Raw genomic sequence first — 24775 nt, 5'->3', positions numbered from 1 at the left:
AGCTATAGGATGCCTCTGGTGTCTAATTTCCTCAGGCTCAGCAGCTAGAGCTTTGGCCGTGAGCTTGAGCCCTGGGCTTACTGCTGGGTCCTCTGGAAATCAATTTTCTTTTTTCCTCTGCTCTTTCCCAAGGGACTCTGCCTTGTACTCAGATTTCCACTGAGATGGAATAACCTTAGTCGTGCTACAAAAACAGAGAGCTGAGACATGGGTCTAGAGAGATTTGTTTACAAATTTGTACAGGCTTTGGGTGATTGGAGCCTATAAGGGACTAATCTGATCTCTGACTTGATTCCATTACTAATCTTCTCCTTCTGTTTTGCTACATACTGGTCACTAGAAACATGTAAAGCTTAGAGCAAGATGGGATAGAACACTTAAATTCTCACCATTGCTCTCTCAGTGATTTGCTCTGCAGCCTTTAAGCAATTTTCTGCCTCCTGTCCTCAGCTGCTTAACCAGTGAAATGGACGGTTGTTGTGCTGAGCTTTCCCAGATGGTATGTGAAGGCCAGTTGGGTTTCAGACAGTTATAAGCTTTAAAGTGTCTCCAGCTCTGTGAGGTGATTCTTGAACAATTGAGAGTGCTATCATTTCATCCTTAACTCTAAGGATACAGATGATGCTAGAACCGACCTGGCCAAATTTGGATGATGAAAACCAATCATAAATTTGAAAACAGGCCCCAGATGCTAGGAGATGAGACAGTTAAATTTACTTCCTCTTTTCTAATTTGAGAGGTTTCATGTTGAAGAAAATCAGTGTGTTGGAGGTTGCAAGAGACCCAAACAGTCACCATGAAGCTGGGCTGTGTCCTCACCTTCTGGGCTCCCTACCTTTCCCCTGCGATGCTGTGGGCAGCCCAAGTGCTACTGGGTAAGTGACATGTTTGAATGTTGACATGGGAATGAAGATATGCCTTACTTTGGAGAAAGGATCCAAAGAAAAGAAACATGACCTAACTTTGGCCCTCCAAAGAAGCAGGGTTGAGGTGGGAATGTGAAAGTTAAAGATAAAGAGTTTGGTGGGCAGGATTGAACAGCTTTTTGACTATAAGGTTCTTCAAGTTCCTTATGACTATGATGCCCTCCCTAGCTACAATCTCAACTCCTTTCTTCCTTTTCTCAGACAAGTTTCTTGAATGAGTAGTCTACTTGCTAACTCCACTTTCTCACCTCTCTCACTCTTCAATGCTTGCACCTGGCTTCCCACTGGATCAGTTTTGCCCAGGATGCAGTGAACCTATATTGGTTGGGCCATTGCACACTTTTTAGTTCTCATCCTGCTGGACTCATGCTGAAAGAGTCTCTTTATATGCCTATGTCTTCCACTAAACTGAAAGCTAGTTGTGAGCAGGGAAAATGCTTTTGTTTGTTTGTTTTAACCTTGTCTTATTTATCTTTGAACTCTTGGCACCTGTATTGTTCCTGCCCAATAATTTTGTTGAACTGTTTTATTGAACTCATAGAAACAGGACTAGGTGACTGTATTAAGATACAACAGTGATATTATGTCCAAAACTCGAGTTGGAATCATAAACTCTGGTTGCAAGTGCCTCTTCTACTTTGGACAAATCATTTTTATATCTCTGAGCTTTAGTTTTCTGATTTGTAAAATGAGAATTATAACACCCACCACACAAAGTTTATTGATATGTAGAAGTAACCCAACAAGATTTTATTTTAAAAAGGTTAAAAAAAAAAAAAAAAAAAAAAAGGAGAGAAGGCTGAGTCCAGGTGAGTAATAGTTGAGGAACTGAAAAGAGGTAGCAGAGTAGTGACGGGAGCTTAGGGAGCATCTAAAGAAAGTAGCTGGTACAGATGTGATGAGAATTAGGAAGTAGGGATGGGCCTTGGTGTTACAGGGTCAAAGAAGAGTACTGGACCATTGAGGGCAGAAGGAATAAAGGCAAGTGGGGCGGTAAAAGATGGAGTGAAGAAGTGAGCTCATGTGAAGTGACCATGGAGCTAGAAGATGGGTAGAGGGATTAAGGAGGACAAGGAACAGTCACGGGAAGGGCACTCTTTTTTGCCTGTGTCAATCATGTAAGTTAAGTTTGGTTGAAGGGAGGTGGTAAGAAATCTGTAACTCGGAGTCTCAATCCAAAGGCAAAGTGCCAGTATAGACTGGGAGAACAGGGTTTGGGGGTAGATGGAAGGACATAGAAAGGGGACATTGCCAGGGAAGGTTCAAGGGACAAAGGACACCGAAGTAGAGATGTCTGAAAAATGAAGAACTGAAAGGGGGAGCAATGAAAGAGGAGAGACACAGCCAGGTACTGAAAGCTGTGTGGTAGATAACATATCCAAGGCTGAAGAGCCCAGTGAGTTTTGGGAAAGAGAGACCCCAAGGAAAGTCTGAGGACTGAAGTAGATCATGTCTGAAGGGGAGTGAAAAGAACACTGATTTTGGACCCAGATGACTTTCTTGCTCCACTCCTTACTCTCTGATGGAAATTTGGGTAAGTTAATCTACTTTTCTAAGACCGTTTCTTTAGGATGTATAAAATAGGAATGAAATCAAGTACCTGGGAAGTTTGTAAAGATTAAATAAGATAATGGGTGAAAGTGCCTAGCAGTGTCTGGCACATGGTACAGACCCAAAGAATACTAGAATCTGAATCGTCTTCCTTTTCCTCCTGTCCTATGTCCGCCTGCTCTGGGGTCATCCTCGAATTTGGCCTCTGGTTTCCTGCACCAGCAGCTGGATGTCATGCTGGTGAGTTCACCATTCTCCCCTCCCTCTTCCCCAGACCATAGTCCATTCACTGAATGGACCAAAACATCAGTGAACAAGGATGAAACCTTCTCTTGGAGAGACACAAATGAGTCTCTTGGAGAAAAAGTTTTGGGTTTTCCTGCTCTCCCTCTAGAAAAGATGGTTCCTCTAGGAAGGGAGGAATCTTCTTAGAGAGCAATCCCTTGTCCTTTTTCTCCAAGTCCCAGCAGCATCATTTCCTGGTTCTCCCTGGGCCGTACCCTCTTCAGCTGCCAGTTTTGAGTCACTGCAGTGTGAAAGTGTCACAGCCCCTGGATCTGTCAGCACTGAGGACACCGACGAAGGTGCAAGAGAAGCTGGTTTCGAGGTCAAGGGCTACACTTTCAGTGAACCTTTCCATCTGATTGTGTCCTATGGTGAGGTCCCAGGCAGGCCTGACCACTGCTTTTTCTCTTGTTCCCAAACCCTTCCTTCCAGCCCCACAGTCCACTTAGGAAGGTGGCCCCAGGAAACTGGCCATGGGAAGAAACAGCAGGGATGAGAGTTGCCTGGGCCCTCAGAGAAAGCTTAGGGAGAGGGGAGGGTATCTGTGTGTGGGCAGTACTAGGGGAGCTCCCAAGGGAGGCAGTGGGTGATACTTAGCTCTTGCCTTTGGCCACAGACTGGCTGATCCTCCAAGGCCCAGCCAAACCTGTGTTTGAAGGGGATCCACTGGTTCTGCACTGCCGTGCCTGGCAAGACTGGCCACTGTCCCAGGTCACCTTCTACCGAGACGGCTTGGCCCTTGGTCCCCCTGGACCCAACAAGGAATTCTCCATCGCTGTTGTGCAAGAGGCAGACAGTGGGCTCTACCACTGCAGTGGCATCTTCAGAAGCCCAGGCCCTGGGAGCCCAGAAAAAGCATCTGCCGTGACCATCACAGTCCAAGGTAAGAACTAGAGCCAGGTGGGAGAGACAAGGAGCCCAAAATTGTTTCTCCTTGATTGGAGGTGGCAAGATCATTGAAGGCTCAAGCAGGTTGCTGGCAATACCCGAGTTGGGCTTGAAGAGTAGTGGGACCACAGCATTGCCTTTTTGAGTTATTCAGCCCTATTCAGAGTCCAGCTTGTTTCCCACTAGCCAAGACCTATGTTTCCCTGAGATCACTGATTGGGTATCTGGACTATTCTCAGATTTGCTCATCTCTGGATCTTTTTTATTCTGATCTACTTGGGAAGAGAGAGAGAGAGAGACAGAGAGAGAGAGAGAGAGGGGAAGTGTGACCAGGTTTCTTTGCCTATCATGGGTCCACCTGAATGTAGGATGGCTGAGCTCTTCTTTCTCATCTATTTCTCTCCCAGAATTGTTTCCAGCCCCAGTACTCAAAGCCACGCCCTCAGCTGAGCCTCACGAGGGAGGTCCAGTTACCCTGAGCTGTCAGACAAAGCTGCCCCTGCAGAGGTCAGCCACCCGCCTCCTCTTCTCCTTCTACAAGGATGGTAGGACAGTACGCAGCAAGGACCTCTCCTCAGAATTCCAGGTCCCCACAGCTTCAGAGGAGCACTCTGGGTCCTACTGGTGTGAGGCAGCCACTGAAGACAACCAGGTTTGGAAACAGAGCCCTCAGCTGGAGATCAGGGTGCAGGGTGAGTTAACGTTTATTGATATTATGTGTTGGTTTGGTGTGTTTGAAGAGTGGAGGGGTTAGGATTATTGGTCCCGTGAGCTGGAGTTTGGTGTTAGCAGGCTAAGAAGGGACAGAGGAAGTGAGAACAACAAGCCAGAGTCCCTGATGGTGGAAATGGAGACTTTTCCCTTTGGACCATTGTATATAACTCATCAAACCAAGTCCTGAGCCAGTTCCAGTTGTCCCCTACAGATACTATGCTCCCAACATAATCTCTGGGCATTTATAAGCATATAATATGAAGAAAGAGGATGGGGTACTCTGGAGTCTGTGTTCAATTCTGGGAGTCCCAACTGAGAAGGCTGCACTTGACCTGAAACACACCCAGAGAAGGTGTCCAGGGTGATGAGGGGGCTGGAAGACATGTCATATGAAAAATAGTGGAAGGAACTAGGGATGTTCATCCAGAAGAGAAGGTGACTCAGGGGGCCAGCAGGTATCCCCCAAAATATGAAAGCTGACATGAGGACAATGAATTAGACTAATGTCATATAAAATGAAGAAGCTGAACTAGCCAGTTACAAATTCATGCTGCAGGGAATTAGATTCTGCCTGGATAGAAGAGGAATTGGCTAATAGTTATCACTGTCTAATAATGAGGTCTCATCACTGAGGATTTTCAAGCAGAGGTAGTCAAGCTTCAGATTCAAATTTGGATCAGAAGGGAGACAAGAGTCCTCAAGCCCCTGCTGTCATTGGGCCCCACAGCCATTCCCAGAGAACAAGAAAGATTGACCAGGGAGATGAGGGCGGGCTAGAGTCAGTTTTCACTCTTGCATGTGCCTCCTTCCCCATAATCCAGGTCCCTCCAAATCTGCTGCATCCCCTACCTTGAATCCAGCTCCTCAGAAACCCGCTGCTCCAGAAACTACTCCTACAGAGCCTCCAGGGCCTCTGCCTCCTCTGCCCACCCCTCCTTCTCAGGATCCGTGTTTCTCCTTTCGTCTGGAAGGGCCAGACCCTCACCTCCATCACCAGATGGGCATTCTTCTCAAACACATGGAGGATGTGAGAGTTCTCCTTGGTTACATGGTCATGGAACTGAGGGACTTGTCTAGCCGCTTCAAGCCTGAGACCACAAAGGCTGCTTCCAAATCAAAGTAAACAGTTCACCCACAATATTGCTCAACCACACCCAATAAATACTACTCTTTCTATTTCTTTTTCTCTTTCCATCCTGCAGTATGTGCAAATTTGTTTTACAAATTGTTTTATTAGAATAATGGAGATTGGTGAATATAAATAAATTTGTACAAAGTAGTCATCAGAGTTTAACTATAATTGTGTTTTCTCTCTTTACATTACAACATAATTCTGCTCTCTTTTGTCCAAGCATTTCCTTCTGCCACCCAGACCAGAATCTGGTATTTAAAGGAAAGCAATGGAGGTGGATTTAAGGCCAAAGTTCTCAACCAGGGATGATTTTGTCCCACAGGAAGACATTTAACCATGTCTGGAGGCATTTTTGGTTGTCACTGTGGGGTGTGTGTGTGTGTGTGCATGCACTCATGTGTGCTACTATCATCTATTTAGCAGAAGCCAGGTAACATATAATACTATAATGCACAGGTCATCTCCCCAAAACAGAATTATCTGGTCCAAAATGTCAAGGTTGAGAAACGCCAGCCTAACAGAAGGCATATGTTGGACTCTGGGGGTCAGCCTTTGTCCTGGCTACTTCCTCTCCCCATCCAGCCTCATTTAGCATGTATTAACTACATGCTGGTATTTAATTGGCCTCTGCTACATATCTGAGTTTATGCTATGTGGAGGTTAAGAATACTCCTAAGACAGTGTTCTAGTTTGCTAATGCTGCTGGAATGCAAAACACCAGAAATGGATTGGCTTTTATAAAGGGGTTTATTTGGTTACACAGTTACAGTCTTAAGGCCATAAAGTGTCCAAGGGTACCTTCACTGGAGGATGGCCAATGGCGTCCAGAAAACCTCTGTTAGCTGGGAAGGCACGTGGCTGGTGTCTGCTCCAAGTTCTGGTTTCAAAATAGCTTTCTCCCAGGACGTTCTTCTCTAGGCTGCAGCTCCTCCAAAATGTCAGTCTCAGTTGCTCTTGGGGTGTTTGTCCTCTCTTAGCTTCTCTGGAGCAAAAGTCTGCTTTCAAAGGCTATCTCCAAAATGTCTCTGTAAGCTGCAGCTACTCTCTCAGCAGCTGTGCATTCTTCAAAGTGTCCCTCTTGACTGTAGCAAGCTTGCTCCTTCTGTCTGAGCTTATATAGTGCTCTAGGAAACTAATCAAGGCCCATGCTGGATGGGCAGGGCCACACCTCCATGGAAATTATCCAATCAGTGTTATCACTCACAGTTGGGTGGGTTGCATCTCCATGGAAACACCCAATCAAAGACTTAACAATCTAGTCAACATTAATACATCTGCCCACACAAGATTACATCAAAGATAATGGCATTTTGGGGGACATAATACATTCAAACCTGCAGAGACAGTGTCTCTGTCTATAGAGGGCTTAGACATTGAGGTGGATGGGCAATAATACCCTTCCCCATAAAGCAAAGCAGAATATAAACATTCTTCACAAGACCCTATTGGAACCAGAAATAAGTGATCAAGTATTAACTCTGTGTGGATCAGTAATTATTTGTTACAATCAATTTGTCTCTAAAATATTTTCCTTAAAAAAATTATATGTGTATATATACATATATATACATACACGCACACATCTATTTTAGTAGCATATGGATACTTTTTCTATGTTTGAACTGTTATTATACATTTTCAGCTAATAAAAGCTAGCCTGTCAGATCAGTGACTTTTTTTAGTACCCCATTTTATAATGATCTTGGCTGAACAGCCCTCTACCATGTTACCCTGAATCATGTGGTTATGTTCTCCACTCTGTTCTTTCTTTGGGCCTCTTATTCTGTACAATTTTGATCCATAATAATTTACAAAAGATGTGCATGTGATAGTGCCAGACATGCCACAAACAAAAGAACAGATTCATATTGGATGTTAAATGCAAATTTTATGGTGGTTACTATTGTCTTCAAGGGAAAGGTTAGGAGGCAATTGGGGGTTAGTAGAAGTCCACAAATATCACTGCAGCTTGGAAGGGCTGATTGACAATTTTATAAATGGAATTTGGAAGAAATGATGACCAGATGTCTGTCATTACTTTGGTGGATTTGAAAAAAAAAAGGAAGATCATTTGCTGATGTATCCCCCCAAATACTATGTTATATCCATTCCACATGGAGTTGATTTCAACTAATGCTTCCACTTTCATGATTCCATCCTGCAAGCTCAGGCTAAGTAGGTGTGCCAGTTTGAGACTGTTGTATACCCCAGGAAAAACTATGTTCTTTTGACCCACTCTGGTGGGTACAGACTTATTATGGGTGGGATCTTTTGATTAGGTTGTTTCCATGGAGATGTGACCCACCCAACTGTGAGATCTTTTGACTAGATTATTTCCATGGAGGTGTGACCCTGCCCATTCAAGGTAGGTCTTGATTGGTTTACTGGAGTCCTTAAGAGAGCTCAGGGGCTGACACAGACCCAGACACTTGGAGATGCAGACAGAAAGATGTTTGGAGATGCTAAGCTAAGAGATGAAGCCCAGAATTTGCCCTGGAGAAGCTAGGAGAGGACCCCCCCCCCCAGACACTTAGAGAGAAACACCCTGGGAGAACAAGCAAGGATGCACAGGAGCTGAGACAGAGAAGCTAAGAGAGACGGAAGCCCAGAGACATTTTGGAGTAAGCCATTTTGAAACCAGAACCTGGGAGCAAAGAACCAGCAGATGCCAGCCATGTGCCTTCCCAGCTGACAGAGGTGTTCTGGATGTCATTGGCCTTTCTTCAGTGAAGGTATCCTCTTTCTGAGGCTTTAGTTTTGACACTTTTATGGCCTTAGAACTGTAAATTTGTAACCTAATAAATCCCCTTTGTAAAAGTCAATCCATTTCTGGTATATTGCATTTTGGCAGTGTAGTAAACCAGAACAGTAGGGAATTCATATACAGATCATAAAAACCATGAGAGATCAGGCAAGGATGAAATGGATGCAGCTGACTGAGATAAGTGTCACCTTCTGCACTCCTCCTCATGTATCTGTGTGCACATCTTATAATCACAGTGCATTTTAACTTTTTATTATCTTATTTCCACTCACTATAGAATCAGATCTTTGAGAGCTCTTTGAACCCTTTCTTCCACTTTGTCTTGCTAGTATCTAACTTACTGAGGTATATACAAGACCTCAAAAAATTTTGTTTGGTTAAATTGAGTTGGGCTAGCATAATCAAGAAAGGCATCTTGAGGAAGATGGGAATTAAGCTAGGATGGGTGGTAGATCTGCAATCTTACAGGCCCTCAGCAAAATCTCCAGACTCTGTCCAGGGAACCCACTCTGGGGCACTGAGTCATGGGCTTGATAGCCTCAAGGAAAGGCTCTTCCATAATCAGGGATGAGGAAGGAACAGAGGTGGAAGAACAAAGAGAGAAAGAAAAGGAGGGAGAGTGAAGGAGAGAGAGAACGAGACCTTATACCTGTCGCCATCTGTGTTGCTTGGGTGGTTGGATATAGGGTGGGGGAGAGGAATTGTTATGCTGGGTCTGGTTTATGGCCCATGCAGATTAGGATTCTTTTATCCACAGAGGTCCCAATGTAGATATGCTGGATGACTTCTCTGAAATAAACGTTCAATAGCAAATACATCTATTATCTTGTAAAATTGAAAATTTGCAAACCCTACAACTCCAAAATTCCATGCCTAGGTATATATATACCCAAGATAAATTTTGGCATATGTGTTTCAGAAGACAGGCCTAATAATGTTCAAAGAAGCACTGTCTGTAAATGCAAAAAGTTGGAGTCAACTCAGATGTCCACCAACAGAAGAATGAATAAATTGTGTTATTTTTACAGAATGGAATATGATCCAACAGTTAAAATGAGGGAAACACAACTACATGCAGCAACATCAAAGAATATCAGGAATATAACACTGAGTGAGAAAAGGAAGCCCCAGAAGATAACATACAGTCTGATACCCTTTATACAAGTTTAAAAACAAATAAAACAAAGAGACATGTTGTTTAGTCACTGACACATATACACATATGATGAACCTTAAAAGAAATATAGCAAGGAAAATGAAACACCATCTCAGGATAGTAGTTACCTCTGAGGGGCTGACAGGGGATGACTATGGGGGTGGAGCACAAAAATGGATGTAAGTTATTAATAATGTTCTAGTTTTTGGTTGACAAGTTCAAAGGGCTATATTTTATTATTAAATATTATACAAATACATTAATAAAATAAAACAGGTCCATTCATGGGCCAATTAAAACATGTCATGAACTAAAAATTATGATTGGATGTTAGAATGCAAATTTTATTTACTAGCACCTTCAAGGGAAATGATTAGGAGGAAATTGGAGGTTAGTAGAAGTCTAAGGTCCTTTAAAGAAAGAAAAAAACCATATTTTATCAGTAGGCATTTAGTACTCTTTTTAAAATAATCTTTGAATCCCTTTATATTTTTTTGCCTTTACCTCCTCTTAGAGGTAATAGAAAGCCCAGTTTATTATCTACAATGTGGAGCAGTTGTTCCCTTTGTTGGTTGTTCCGGTTTGCTAATGCTGCCAGAATGCAAAACACCAGAGATGGATTGGCTTTTATAAAGGGGGTTTATTTGGCTACAAATTTACAGTCTTAAGGCCATAAAGTGTCCAAGGTAGGGCATCAACAATAGGGTACCTTCACTGGAGAAAGGCCATTGGCATCTGGAAAACCTCCATTAGCTGGGAAGGAACATGGCTGGTGTCTGCTTGCTCCCAGGTTGCGTCTCAAAATGGCCTTCTCCAAAATGTCAGTATCAGCTTTCAATGGCCATCTTCAACTCCGTAAGCTGCAGCAGCAAGCTCCTTCTGCCTGAGCTCTTATACAGGGCTCTAGTAAACTAATCAAGGCCCATACTGGATGGGCGGGGCCATGCCTCCATGGAAATTATCTAATCCGAGTTATCACCTACATTTGGATGGGTCACATCTCCATGGAAACAACCTAATCCAAAGGTTCCAACTTAATCAATACTAATATGTCTGGCCCCACAAGATTGCATCAAAGAACATGGTGTTTTGGGGGACATAATACATCCAAATTGGCACATTTGTCCTCAAGTAACATAACAACTTATTAAAGACTGCCCCCAGTATATTCCTAGTATTGCTGGATTTGGAGAACTAGTCCATGTTTACCTTAAAGTCAAGACAGTATATGTTTTACACATTTCCCCCTACACTTAACCAGTCCAGACAAGATAGCTAATCTCTTCAGTACTGATGCAAGTTCATTGAATTTGACATGTATTGAACATCTGCTATGTGCAAAGTATTGTGCAAGGTGATACAAGGAAAAAAAAAGATTAATTTAACATGACACTTGCCCTCAAAGGAGTGCATAATTGCACTGGAAAAGGCAGACCAGTACACTATTAATACAAAGAAGTATGTTTTAGTTCTCTTCCTTTTCAACTTCCCTAATATTGTATCTGTGAGATATGGCAAACCTAGAGGTGGTCATAGTAGTAGCTTAAGTATAAATGCATTATCATTTTAGGTTAAGCATAGCATGTATTTCTTCTTTTCAAAATGCTTCATCATGATGATGAATAATTTGTTTGACTTTTTAGATAGATCAGAAGTTAAACATTTTGGTTTTAGGACCCTCTATACTTTAAGAATTATTAAGGACCCCAAAGAGCTTATGTTTATGTGGGTTCTGTCTATTGATGTTTTCAATAACAGAAATAAAAACTGAGAAATATTTGAAATTTTTGCTATATTCAAAAAATAAATAAATGAATCTTTAAATAGACTTAAAAATTTATTTTAAAATTAATATTAAAATAATTACAATCTTGTTACATATTGTGGTAGGTTGATTATGTACCCCAACAAACATGTTCTTAATCTGTGTCCCTGTGGGTGTGAACCCATTGTAAACAGGACCTTTTGAAGATGCTGTTTTTAGTTACATTGTGGCCAAACTGAATGAAGGTGGGTCTTATTTGGGATTACTGGAGGAGAGGACCTGGAAGTCACGGGAGCCAGAAAAGCCAAGGAAACCAAAGGATTGACGGTAGCCAGCTACTGACCCCAGGAGAAAGCGAGACTTCTAGCCTCCAGAACTGTGAGAACAGAAATTCCTGTTGTTAAGCCAACCTATTGTGTGGTATTTGTTGTAGAAACCTGCAGTTTTATTGAGATATAGTCACATACCATACAATCATCCAAAGTATACAATCAGTTGTTCAGTTTCATCATATAATTGTGCATTCATCACCACAATCAATTCTTTGAACATTTTCATTACTCCAAAAAATAAGAATAAAAATAAAAATAAAAGTAAAAAAGAACACCCAAAACATCTCATACTCCTTTTTCCCCCCATTATTCATTTATTTTTTGTCCCCATTTTTTCTACTCATCTGTCCATACACTGGATAAAGGGAGTGTGAGCCACAATGTTTTCACAATCACAGTCACATTGTATAAGCTATTTACTATATCTTTCAAAACAGAGGAAGTGAAAAGAGTGACATTGTCTTACAGTTTTACAAATCTCTTTAATGTCTGCCTTAATAGAAGGATTCTCATAGCCATGTCTACAGATCATCTATTGCCATATGTTGTTTCAGTTGTAGTTTATGAAGAAAAAGTGACCCTACACAGATATATAGCTGAAAAGGGGAGGAACATTTTAAGATCCTTTGTAGAAAATTGTGGAAATTTTCTTGGATGCTACCCCAAAACTCAACAAGGGGTAATTTCTTAAAGATTAGTTGCAATATGGAATCTTAAACCATGCCAATGAATACTTCTGACTCTGTTACATTAAAATCTATTGGTCCTTCTTGTATTTAAATGAATCTTTTACCCATGCATTGATTATTTTGAAAACACTGATTCACAAAGTTATGCAGATCTTCCAAATGTTGACACTATTTCATTATATAAAATATTTAAAAAATCACATTTGTTAATATCACCACCAGCATCATCTGAAAAATCTTTAATTATTGGTATTTCACAACAGGAACCCCAGGGCACTGCTTGTGAGAGCACAGAACTAGTGCATCCAGTATTGAGAACAATCTCTCAGTATTCAGGTCCTTCATTTACTTTTTCCTCGAATACTTACTTAGCAAATGCTATGTGTCATCACTGTTCTAGGCCCTGGTGATTGCAGTAATGAACAGGAAAATATGCTCACCTTTATAGAGCTTACATCCTAATGGGGGAAAATCTACCACAGGCAAATAATAAAACATCAGATAGTGCTAAATATTGTGAGAAAAATACAGCAAGGTAAGAGGACAGAGAATGATGACAAAGGGATGCTATTTTAAATAAGGTGTTTCATAAAGTTCTCCCCAAGGAGGAGATATTTGAGTGAAGTAAGAGAGGAAGACTTACAAAAGATCTGAGAGGAGAATATCCTTCAAACATAGAGAACAGCAGGTGAGGCCTTGGAGCAAGAATGAAGAATATTCGAGAAACTGTGTCAGAAAACCAGGGTGGCTAAAACAAAGTGAGTGAGCGAGAAAGTCATAGAAAATGAAGTGGGGGGTCAGGCAAAGGTCCAATCTGTAGGGCTTTGTAGTTGAAAAGGGGAGGAACATTTTAAGATCCTTTTCAGAAAATTGTGGAATGCAAAACACCAGAAATGGGTTGGCTTTTATAAAGGGGGGTTATTTGGTTACAGTCTTAAGGCCATAAAGTGCCCAAGGTAAGTCATCAACAATCAGGTACCTTCACTGGAGGATGGCCAATGGCATCCAGAAAACCTCTGTTAGCTGCGAAGGCACGTGGCTGGTGTCTGCTCCAGAGATCTGGTTTCAAAATGGCTTTCTCTTGGGATGTTCCTCTCTAGGCTGCAGTTCCTCAAAAATGTCACTCTTCGTTGCTCTTGGGGTGTTTTTCCTCTTTTAACTTCTCGGGAGCAAAAGTCTGCTTTCAACAGCTGTCTTCAAACTGTCTCTCATCTGCAGCTCCTCTCTCAGCTCCTGTGCGTTCTTCAAAGTGTCCCTCTTGGCTGCAGCAAGCTTACTCCTTCTGTCTGACTTTTATAGACTTCAGCAAACTAAAGGCCCATGGAAATTATCCAATGAAAGATCTCGCCCACAGTTGAGTGATCATGTCTCCACGGAAACATCCAATCAAAAGTTTCCAATCCAATCGACACCAATATGGTTCCTGCCCACACAAGACTGCATCAAAGATAATGGCAGTTTGGGGGACATAAAACATCCAAACCAGCATATTCCACCCCCTGGATCCCAAAATGACATGATCTTTCCATATACAAAATACATTCATCCCATTATAATATCACAAAAACTTAAATCATTTCAGTAACAGTAGTCAAGTACAAGATCGCATTAAATCAGTTACAGGCATGGTTTGCCCTAAGGCATAATTCCCCTCTAGCTGCGGACCTGTGAAACTGAGAACAAGTTATGTACTTCCAATATACAAAGGAGGGACAGTCACAGGGTAAATATTCCCATTGCCATACAGAGAAACTGAAAGGAAAACAGGGTTAACAGGGACCAAAACAGTTCCTAAAACCCTCAGGGCAAACTCCATTAGATTTCAAAGTCTGAGAGTCATTAATAGAATGACATTTTATCCTCAGGGCTTGAGAGAGCAGGAGTGTAAAAGCAGCCCTTTTCAGCTGGTGGAGAATGCAGGGGTATTGGCCTGCCTACCTCAGTGGTTGCTAACAAGCCCACAGACATAGGGGACTGGTGGTTTGATGGATTGAGCCCTCTACCACGGAATTTGCCCTTGGGAAGACTGTTGCTGCAAAGGAGAGGCTAGGCCTCCCTATAATTGTGCCTAAGAGCCTCCTCCCGAATGCCTCTTTGTCACTCAGATGTGGCCCTCTCTCTCTAGCTAAGCCAACTTGAAAGGTGAAATCACTGCCCTCCCCCCTACGTGGGATCAGACACCCAGGGGAGTGAATCTCCCTGGCAACGTGGAATATGACTCCCGGGGAGGAATGTAGATCTGGCATCATGGGACAGACAACATCTTCTTGACCAAAAGGGGGATGTGAAAGGAAATGAAATAAGCTTCAGTGGCAGAGAGATTCCAAAAGGAGCCGAGAGGTCACTCTGGTGGGCACTCTTATGCACACTTTAGACAACCCTTTTTAGGTTCTAATGAATTGGGGTAGCTGGTGGTGGATACCTGAAACTATCAAACTACAACCCAGAACCCATGAATCTTGAAGACAATTGTATAAAAATGTGGCTTATGAGAGGGGACAGTGGGATTGGGGGGGCTATAGGGATCACACTCCCGTTTGTCTAGTTTGTGGATGGATGAGTGGAAAGGTCGGGGAAGGAAACAAACAAACAGACAAGGGCGCCCAGTGTTCTTTTTTTACTTTAGTTGCTCTTTTTCACTTTAATTATTATTCTGGTTATTTTTTTGTGTGTGATAATGAGGGTGTCGGGGATTGATTTTGGTAATGAATGTACAACCATGTAATGGTACTGTGAACAATCAAATGTACGATTTGTTTTGTATGACTACGTGGTATGTGAATATATCTCAATAAAATGAATAAAAAAAAAAAGCAAAAAAAAAAACAGCCCTTTTCTCTCCAAATGCCGGGGTGTATTCCAACATATCCACACACTGGGGAGACCACCTTCTTGGCCCCACCCTCCTCAAACACCAGGGTGGCACCCAGATTCCCTTCCATCTCCAGGGCACATGCTCAACCCCTTCAGAACAGTAGGGTGGCAGCCAGGAAATCCCCATTTCCCTGGGAATGTGCTCCACCCTCTTTGGGGCCTGGGGTGGCAGAACTTTTCCTGAGCATAGAGGCGGAAGGCCTGCCCTTGACCTCCAGGGCAAACTCACCCTTTCCATGCATGTGGGCCATTCTGCTCTCCCAGCCTGAGACCACTTGACTCCAGACCTCAACCTCCATGGCTCTGTCTTTGAAGAAATATTTCCTTCAATTTGTTCTTTGTCTGTCTCCTCCAGTCCAGACTGGGAACAGCTCTGTCTATAAATATCTCACAAAAATTATATTGGCTTCACATGAAGCACACGGGGGTCAAAGCCATCAGACAATAGGATGTTCTACAAATCCTTCCTGGATAACTCCATCTCCAATCTTGGCTCGTACTGAAATGGCAGTCAGGTTCCATGTTTGGTTAAATCTTCACATGGGGCTATAACTTCTGGGGTTCCACCCCCTGGAAGCTCAGTTTTTCAGGCAATCAATTTCTGGTTTCTTTGAAACCAAGAGTTCAGTTCTCAGCTTATCTCTGTCTTTTCACATTTTACTATAAGCTGCAAGGAGAAGCCATGCTATATCTACAACTTTTAGTTTTGAAATCTCATCAGCCAAGTACCCCAGCTTGTCGCCTTCAAATTCTTCCTTCCATTGGACACCAGGACTCACTTTTGCCAAATTCTCTGCCACTTTAAAACAAGGATCGCCCTCCTTCCAGTTTGCAACAACACATTCATCATTTCTGCTCAAGGCCTCATCAGAAGTATCTTTAGAGTCCATATTTCCACAAACAGACTCTTCAAAGCAGTTTAGGCCTTTTCTACCAAGCGCCTCACAATTCTTCCAGAATCTTCCCCTTATCCATTTAAAAAGCTGTTCCAACATGTTTGGTATTTGCAAACTCAGCAGCACCCCACTCCTGGTACCAAATCTGTTCTAATTTGTTAATGCTGCCAAGATGCAAAACACCAGAAATGGATTGGCTTTTATAAAGGGGGTTTATTTGGTTACACAGTTACAGTCTTAAGGCCATAAAGTGTCCAAGGTAATACATCAACAATTGGGTACCTTCATTGAAGGATGGCCAATGGCGTCCAGGAAACCTCTGTTAGCTAGGAAGGCACATGGCTGGCATCTGCTCCAAGTTCTGATTTCAAAATGGCTTTCTCCCAGGATGTTCCTCTCTAGGCCACAGCTCCTCTTCAAAATGTCACTCTCAGTTGCTCTTGGGGCATTTGTCCTCTCTTAGTTTCTCTGGAGCAAGAGTCTGCTTTCAATGGCCATCTTCAAACTGTCTCTCATCTGCAGCTCCTGTGCTTTCTTCTAAGTGTCCCTCTTGGCTGTAGCAAGCTTGCTCCTTCTGTCTGAGCTTATATAGTCCTCCAGTAAACTAATCAAGGCCCATGCTGAATGGGTGGGGCCACATCTCTGTGGACATTATCCAATGAAAGATCTGCCCACAATTGAGTGATCACATCTCCACAGAAAGATCCAATCAAAAGTCTCCAATCCAATCAACATCAATACATTTCCTGCATCAATACAAGACTGCATCAAAGATAATGTCATTTTGGGGGACATAATACATCCAAACAGCACGAGGGGGGGGTATCCTGGATGGAAAAAAAGATCCAACTAGGCAGAGAGCCTAGAATAAAGAAATGCTGAGTGGGAGATTTTTCAAGTCAAATTCTGAGCACTGTATAAAAATGATCTAACAGTGATCTCAGAGAACTTCAAGGAAGACTATACAGGTATCCCTTCCATATCACAGGGGTTAGGGGGCATGGCACCCCTGCAATCTGGAAAATTCAAGCAAAAATTTTTTTTCAGCATTTCAGGAAACTCCTTAGTTTCCTCTTGATTGGCAGATGCTGCCTGTCCCATTACTTTTACACTGCATAGGCTAAACCATTTTCAAAAATTTTCAAGCCAGCCTGTGCTGGCCTCAAAAGCCATAGGGGTAGAACTTCACCTTGTCTGCAGCTTCCATAACACTCCCCCAAAATTCCCATTTAATTTCTTATGCAGACCCAAGATATATGTAAACCATGATGGGGAAAGTCATGATGTGGAAGGGATAATCGAACAACTCATGAATGCAGGATGTAATTGGATTTCTTGGGAAATCTGGTGAAGGGGCTGATATCTGAGTACTGGGTGATGAGAAATCAAAATAGAGTCAACTTGTGTAGACTAAGAGGACAGTTGACAGCTGCATTTTTATTATAGAGATTGTGGCCTGACAAAGAACTCAGAGCAGAGGGGCAGGCTGTAGATATTGGGGGACCCCAAAGTTGTTCCAGAAGGAGAAATACAGTAGGGCGTGGGGAAGCACAGGAGCCTTGCCTAGCCTAGTACTCCCAAAGCAGGCAATTTATCATCTCTGTTTCCAGTATCTAGTTATGTTCTCTTTGCCCCACTTCTGGGTACCTTATCAAATACCTCCCTACTTCTCAGATCCATAAGTCTCTAACTCTCTTTTTTCAAAATGTGCTCTCAAAACAAGATCTGAAGTGGCTAGCATATTTTAAGGTTACATTTCCCTAAAAGGTATTTGCATTTTAACAGGGTCCAGCAGATTAACTAAAAAAATGAAGGAATTCTCAGAGTGGAACTTTGGGTATCAGCAAAGCAAGAGGGGAAGATGCTGTCTTACACAGAGGGTTGACAGTGTCTGATAATTGATCTCCCTCCTGCCAGAGTTCCAAGGAAAGGAGGGGCCTTGGTTCTAAACAGCCACAGGTGAGGAGAGGATAGAGTACAAGGAGACATACTAGCAGGTTGGAAAATTCATTAAGTATTTACATGAAAATTCAGTTTCCCCCATTGCTCAGGGTATGGTCACATGGCTCAGAGAGCACAAGCAGTAGAGCCTGGAGGTTTGATCTGAGATGCTTCTCAGGGGCTGATGCAGTGACTTCTCAGTCTCAGGTAAGGAGTCCTGGAACTGGGACATTCTTGGGGTAGGGTTGCAGGAGGTGGATGGAAGGAAGGAAGCAACAAACAAGTGGTGGCATCACAGTGTGAGATAATTAGGGTGAGCTGGAAAAGAAGAATTTTCTAATTTGGGGGGGGTTTCAGTTTTCAGACAGGCAGTAAGAAGGCAAACCACATTACATTATTATCCTCAACTGGGGAATTGAAAGACGGGGTCACAAAAGTGTGCCTGGTGAGTCATGTCTTTCTGTCTACTCATCTGTGGGAGGATGTGAGCTCTGGGTACAGGGAACCCAATGTCGCTCTCACTAGGCCTCAAGCCACTATCTGCCATCATAGAGAGCAGAAAAAAGCCCCAGGTGGACCTTGAGGACATGAGGAATGTCTTCCTCATTTAAGGCTATAGGGCCAGGTGGAAGGTGGGGTGGGAGGAGGGAGAGTGGGATGTCAATGGAGGCCTGAAGGTGGCAGTCACCTGCCAAAGTCTGGGTTTTTATGTGGCTCTCTTGTGCTGCAGAGGGCACAGGCTCTGTAGGACTTCTCTATGGACCAGGCTGGCGGGCCCACCCTCTCAGCAGGAATCGGGGCTGGCCTGAGATGTGAGGAGGCTTTAGGGGTGGTAGGTGGGACAGTGCCTGGTGCTTGGAACTCCTGAGGGTGGAGACACATATCCCACCTGTCTCCCGCTTCCTCTGATTCACTATCTTCAGGACCTAGGAATGGGTGAGAAAAGCAACAACATCTCCCGGGACTCAGTGGTCAGCCACTGACCACCTTCTCTCTCTCGCCCCCATCCCATGGCACTTGGACTCCATCCTTCTGTATTTGCTGCAGGCAGATTCATCATGTGGGTCCTGACAGCCCTCCTGCTCCTGGGTGAGTCGTCAACGAGGCAGCAGCAGCAGAAGGACTTTGGGTGGTAGGAAGAGGGCAGGGTGGTGTGTGTGTGGGGTGGGGGTGGGACTGATATTCAATCTGCAGATTCCAAACAACTCATTAACTAATTTTGGAGGAGTCAGAAGGAGGGGGCATTCTCAGAGTTGGGGAAACAGCTCCTGAGTCCATTCATTCTTTCCTATGGTCAAGAGGGCACTTTTCTTTCTTATCATCTCCAACATTTTTCATCTACTTTTTTTCTTTTTTCCTGTTTTACAGTTCCAAGTAGTGGGCAAGCAGGTGAGTCTTAAATATCCCTCATCCCAGTCTTCCACAGCCCCCACTCCACCTCCCTCCCTCCACATGACCTGCTTGGGTAGACACCCCATGTCTTTGGTAGCTGCCCCACTCATCCTCAGTGTTAGAGTCAGTTTTCCCATAGACACTTAGAATGGGTGCTCATGGATGGACTGATAGAGCAATGAACATGGTCTTTCCTCCCACAAGGATGGGTTAGTAATGTGGGCTGGGTCCTGGGAGCTGGAGTTTTCTAAGCTTTCCCAACCTCAGACCTCATTTTTGAGCTCCTCACCTTGATTCTCTTTTCCATATTGCCACCTCCCCCCACCCCAGTTGCTCTGGAGAAGCCCATACTGTCTCTACACCCACCTTGGACCACAATCTTCAAGGGGGAGCGGGTAACCTTGCGGTGTGATGGGTACCATCCTCTGCTCCTGGAGCTCCGGCCCATCAACACTCTCTGGTACTTGGGTCATCTACTCCTGCCGTCACACAAGAAGAGCATCGAGGTGCAGACACCAGGGGTGTATCGATGCCAGACACGGGGAGCACCCGTCAGTGACCCAATCCACCTCTCTGTATCCAATGGTGAGTGGCCTGAGTACGGGGGAGTTATGGCATCTGTCTCCTCTGGTGATTCTTGCCCGCTGTGGAAGAAGACACTGGGCCATTCTCATCTGGGCAGAGAAAGAGGGCCTTACTGGGGCTTGTCTTGAGTCTCTGGAGTAGGTAGGGCCTGCATGGCACTAAGTGCAGAAAGGCTTGCCTGGCTTCAGAAGTCCCCCTCTCTCTCCTGCCAGTGTGAGGCAAATAAATATATCTGTTTGTTTATGAGACTAGCTCAGAAGAGAAGAGGCTCTGAGGACCTGGGGATATTGAACTGAGAAACTTTTATTTTTGTCGGGGGAGGAGGAAAGGCAAGACAAAGAAGGAAAAGTGAGGGGTCCCAGGGCAGGCTAAGTGCAGCTAGGGAATTACTCTTGGGAAGTGGTGCAGATTGAACAGTGTGATGCTTTGCTGTTTGTGCCTCAGTCTCCACACTGGTAACAGAGGGACAATAATAGCACCTATCTTACTGGTTTTTGTGAGGATTGAAAGTGAATTAATGCATGTTAAAGAAAAAGAAGCAATTGAACAGATCACTAATAAAAATTTTGTTACACACATGCACACATGTGTACATAGGAGCCAATCAAGAAACTCTGGCTCCCTGGGAATATTTGAAGGACCTAATACAGGATAAGAAAAGTGACTATAACTTGCTTAGGCCAAAATTTGTATTCATATCTTAAAGGCATCATTCAATGCTCAGATTAGCATTTACACACACTTCATATTCATACTCCTAATCTTCTTGTTTGGAAATTATTGGTGAGTGCAGATAAGATATCAACTATGATAGATGGAGGTTACTGCTTGCAGAACTGAAAGTTAATGAATGGACTGTGGGTTTAGTTGCAGAATTCTTTCTCAATACAAAACACGGAAAATGGCACCTGATACAGGCTAAGGGCTATGTAAGTGTTAGCTGTGACAATGATGGTGATGGGGTGTCCTGGGGGGGGGGTGTCAGAGAAGTTTTCTAGAGGAGATAAGGTGTAAGCCTAAACCTGCAGGACAAGCAGGCCTTGCTTAACCTGATCTGAGGAAGGGGAGGCCTTCTTGGCTGAGGAAATAACAAGTACAGAGGCCCTGGGTTCAGAGCAGGACCAATTCTCAGAGTTCATTGTAGCTGAACTTAGTCTGTGTGTGTGGGGGGGGGGGGGAGGGGGGGTGCAGAAGAGCGATGGGGCAGAGGGAATCCTGAGATGGTGCTGGAAAGTTAAGCAGGGGCAGAGTCAGGAAGTCCCTGATACCATTCTAAGGAGTTTAAACTTGATTCTTATGGGCAATGCTCTTTGAGGCTGAAACTAAGTTTCAGGCATTTTTGCCTCTCTAGTACCTAGTGAGTAGCTGAAGGAAAGAAGTCTTCCTTCCTCCTGCCCACCACTCACCACCGAATGTATCCCGCACCACGACGTGCCTCAGGGAAGGCCTTCTTGCTCAGGAAGGGGATGGAGAGCTGGTGGGGAGGGGAGGGAAGCTATGGGCCGAAAGACAGCCCGGGGAGTGGAAGAATGGGGGACCCCAGGGCTGGACTTTCTCTTGGAGAAAAGCACATCTGTGGTATCTGTCCTAGACTGGCTGATCCTGCAGGTGCCCTACGCTGCGGTGTTCGAGGGCGAACCGTTGGTCATGCGCTGCCGCGGCTGGTACGACAAAGTCGTCTACAAGCTTCACTACTACCGCGACAGCCAGGCAGTGCGTTACTTCCACTCCAGCGCCAACTACACCGTGCCGCAGGCGCGTGTCAGCGACAGCGGGCGCTACCAGTGCTCCGGCACCATGCGCATCCCGGTGGAGAGCGCGCCCATGTTCTCCGCCAAGGTGGCCGTGACCGTGCAAGGTGGGGGAGACCTGGAGTCCCGGAGGCAGGCAACCGATCCCTGGGAAATTGTGGGACAGGAACCAGATGAGGAAAGGAGGGGCGGAGGTTCAAGTAGCGGCCACGTGTTGGATTTCTCTGATAGATACTTTGTCCTCTTTCAAAGCGCACTTGACCCGTAGCTTTCGTGGGGGAGTCTGCCCTCTCCCTGCCACCCAAACACACACCCTGGTTTCTTCCGGTGGGGACCCCACATATCGGGGCAGCGCCGGCTACAGCCCCAGAGGCGAAGGGGATGTGGGACTGGGGCGAGAGAAAAACTCCCGAGAGTCCGGCGAGGCAGTCGCAGCGACCCCCTTCCAGGCGGGAGAAACATGAGCTGGGTTATTTGGGATATCATTTGAAGCGTCCGGCTTGTCCCCGCTTCCCTTCAAGGTTTTTTTTCGGTCCTTCGTATACCCAGTCCCCTACTCCACATTTCAGAAGACTTTCCTCCCTCCCTGCTCCCTCCACGCCTACACACTTCCTCCCTCATCCCCTCTTGGCCTCGGGGTTCTGTGAAGAGCCCTCGCGGGAAACGCGAACCAGAGAGGGGTCACGGGCCGTGGGCAGGGGGAACCTGGTTTCTCCCCTGCACCCACCTCACCCCTGCGCGGGCCCAACCTGCGTCCCCGGTCACTGGGCCACCCTTTCCGCAGAGCTGTTCCAGGCGCCCGCGCTGAGGGTGATGGGTCGCGTGGAGGATCGCGGCGCGGCCCACCGCGGGGTGGTGATGCGCTGCGACACGCGCCTGCACCCGCAGAAGCGCGACACGCCGCTGCAGTTCGCCTTCTATAAGTATAGTCGGGTCGTGCGACGCTTTGACTGGGGCGCCGAGTACACAGTCCCCGAGCCCGAGGTCGAGGAGCTGGAATCGTACTGGTGCGAGGCAGCCACGGCGACCCGCAGCGTCCGGAAACGCAGCCCCTGGCTGCAGCTCCCCGGGCCGGGTGAGTGACGGCGGCGCCGGCTCCCCGCGCGCCCTCCGGGGAAGCCCGGCCGCCTGCAGGCAGCCCCGCCTCTCCTCCTGCGACCCGCGAGTCTCCCCGTGCTTCCCGTCGGCTCTCCCACCATCGCCTTTCCCATCTCCCCAGCCCCACCCTCTTCACCTCTTTCCCCTCCTTACCGCCTTCCCCACCTCTATTCCAGCCCTCCTCACCCACCCACTCCTACCCCAAGCCTCTCCCCCATCTCCGGGCCTAGGCGCCCCAGGTTCAGCCGCGCCTTACTTGGTGTGTCGGGTTCACAGGCTCTCCTCTGGACCTGGCGTCTGCCACCTCCCCGGCCCCACAGGCCGCAGCTTTGGCGCCCGAAAATAAGCCTCTTTCCTTCAGAAAGCCCTCGGTGTCCAGATCAGTCTCCTCGGTCACCTCCTTCCCGAACACCACTTTATCGGGGCTGTTGTTCCCCGCGGTCAGCGCCCCCACTGCTGGGCCCCCTGCTTGCACTCAGCCATCGCCCTTGGAACAATCGGCCGGAGGAGCCCTGAAACCCGACATGGACCTTCTGCTTCGAGAAATGCAACTGCTCAAAGGCCTTTTGAGTAGGGTGGTTCTCATGGGGCTTAGGAGAACACCCGAGACCCCCACTTCCCTTTTTGCTGTGAGCCCAGGAACCCCGGAGTCCACTGTTGTGGAGAGCTGAGGTGGGGGTGTCTACCCTCCCCTGTCCAGGCTGATTCATCCTTAGTGTCTCCTGCTAACCCTCCAAAATGGTCAGCCATCCAAGATGGCGGGCACCTTCCCAAGACATCTATGTTTGTCTCTTTGTTTTGTCGTGGTTTTAAAAGAAGCCACCATAAAATGTGGTAGCTGACAATGGCAACTTCACGCACAGATGAGCAGTGTGTAACCATAAGGCATTCCCTTCTGTCTCTTCCTTTCCCTCACAGAATTCAGTAAGGAAGTATAAACCTGTTATTTACTACTTTGAGGTTTATGTTTGATAGTTTGGTCATCCTTACCTCTTCATATAAGCCTCATAATTCAATACAGGCAATTTTTTGGTACTTAAGTTCACTGAGGTAACTGAGCACTTCAGAACATTTTAAGGTCAAATTGTAATTATGCATAATGAATTTACTCTCTGTTAACATTAAAAAGACTTTCAGCTCTATTATTGATGAGTTTATACCCTCAAAGTCCTGAGTTCTATTTAGTCTTAGAAAGGAAAAGGTATTTGTGTGGGCCTCCTATTCCTGGGTTGTAAGGGTCAAGTTCTGTGAGATTCACCCAGATGTGCCCACTGCCCAATGTAGCTAGACAGACTGATGGGCTTTGGAAGCAGCAGGCAGGCCATGTTCACCTTAGTGATACATTAAATGAGCGATACCATTTGCACTGAGAATTCTTTTTGAGGAAAGTGTAAGACAAATCCTCAAGTTTGCTGAATTCTAATTTTTAATAGGTTTTTTCTTCCTTAAAAGCCATTTCAACACTAACATCCACTGGACACACACATGCCCTAATCCATACACCATCCTAAATGATGACTTCACTGTCACCTAAAGAAAGAAAAGTGAGAGGCCATTTTAATTGCAATTTCAGGGGGGTATGTTCCCTGCAAGTCCCATTTTCATGGGTCTTCCATCTGCCTGGTGGAGCCATTGGTGCTCTGCAGGGCTGGTGTGACTTGTCCTCAGGAAGTCTTATTCTCCTTGGGTCCATACCTTTGTTAAGCTTCACTGGAAGGCTTATAGATAACAACTCCACCATCTCATCCTTTACTTCTACTTGATGGGTATTCACAGTGCCATTGCCCATTTCTTTCTGAGTGATTCATCAGAGTAACATCAATATCCTTCACCGTATTCTACTATTATTCTTCATCATATTATTATTACAAAATCATTGCAATTATACAGTTGACTAAAGCCCAGTTCCTGCCCTTCACAGGAGTGCACATCCAGTGAGGGAGGGAGGCATGCACACACATAAATTACAATACAATGTGACAAGTGCTGCAGGAAACTCTGTGAGAATTCAGACAAGAAAGCTTAATCTTGAAGGA

At 45.2% G+C, this 24775-nt stretch overlaps 2 protein-coding genes across 9 annotated transcripts; both read left to right on the top strand.

Moving 5' to 3' along the window:
- The first annotated feature begins 738 nt into the window (after positions 1–738).
- FCRLA (Fc receptor like A) lies at positions 739–5643 on the top strand. 6 transcript variants are annotated; one of them, XM_037825489.1, is made up of 6 exons: positions 739–875; positions 2703–2717; positions 2939–3133; positions 3379–3645; positions 4058–4342; positions 5186–5643. In XM_037825489.1, exons 1-6 carry the CDS (start codon positions 797–799, stop codon positions 5485–5487), a joined length of 1143 nt encoding a protein of 380 aa, XP_037681417.1. In that variant the 5' UTR covers positions 739–796; the 3' UTR covers positions 5488–5643. The 6 variants fall into 6 exon arrangements, with proteins under 6 accessions (XP_037681417.1, XP_037681416.1, XP_037681419.1 ...); XM_037825488.1 differs by having other exon boundaries at positions 750–875; positions 2700–2717; XM_037825491.1 differs by lacking the exon at positions 739–875 and adding an exon at positions 882–2460.
- A 13153-nt stretch (positions 5644–18796) lies between these two features.
- On the top strand, positions 18797–23842 carry FCRLB (Fc receptor like B). 3 transcript variants are annotated; one of them, XM_037813297.1, is made up of 6 exons: positions 18797–19002; positions 19282–19302; positions 19636–19890; positions 21482–21748; positions 22426–22716; positions 23016–23842. In XM_037813297.1, the coding sequence occupies exons 1-6, from the start codon at positions 18924–18926 to the stop codon at positions 23408–23410; spliced, it is 1308 nt and encodes a 435-aa protein (XP_037669225.1). In that variant the 5' UTR covers positions 18797–18923; the 3' UTR covers positions 23411–23842. The 3 variants fall into 3 exon arrangements, with proteins under 3 accessions (XP_037669225.1, XP_037669233.1, XP_037669241.1); XM_037813305.1 differs by having other exon boundaries at positions 22571–22716; positions 23016–23395; XM_037813313.1 differs by lacking the exon at positions 19282–19302 and having other exon boundaries at positions 22571–22716; positions 23016–23395.
- Positions 23843–24775: the final 933 nt, after the last annotated feature.

The sequence above is a fragment of the Choloepus didactylus genome, chromosome 2, assembly GCF_015220235.1.
Source record: "Choloepus didactylus isolate mChoDid1 chromosome 2, mChoDid1.pri, whole genome shotgun sequence".
Taxonomy (NCBI): Eukaryota; Metazoa; Chordata; class Mammalia; order Pilosa; family Megalonychidae; genus Choloepus; species Choloepus didactylus.
Note: the sequence above shows the minus strand (reverse complement) of the source record. Positions and strands in the feature narration are given on the sequence as shown.

Bases quoted from the DNA above. Each gene is read 5' to 3' on its own strand.
- FCRLA (XM_037825487.1), top strand. From the start codon at position 2,588: ATGGTACAGACCCAAAGAATACTAGAATCTGAATCGTCTTCCTTTTCC. The intron at 3,134-3,378 runs GTGAGGTCCCAG...CTTTGGCCACAG, and splicing joins CCATCTGATTGTGTCCTATG to ACTGGCTGATCCTCCAAGGC. The intron at 4,343-5,185 runs GTGAGTTAACGT...CCCATAATCCAG, and splicing joins GCTGGAGATCAGGGTGCAGG to GTCCCTCCAAATCTGCTGCA.
- FCRLB (XM_037813297.1), top strand. From the start codon at position 18,924: ATGGCACTTGGACTCCATCCTTCTGTATTTGCTGCAGGCAGATTCATC. The intron at 19,003-19,281 runs GTGAGTCGTCAA...CCTGTTTTACAG, and splicing joins GACAGCCCTCCTGCTCCTGG to TTCCAAGTAGTGGGCAAGCA. The intron at 19,303-19,635 runs GTGAGTCTTAAA...CCCCCACCCCAG, and splicing joins TCCAAGTAGTGGGCAAGCAG to TTGCTCTGGAGAAGCCCATA.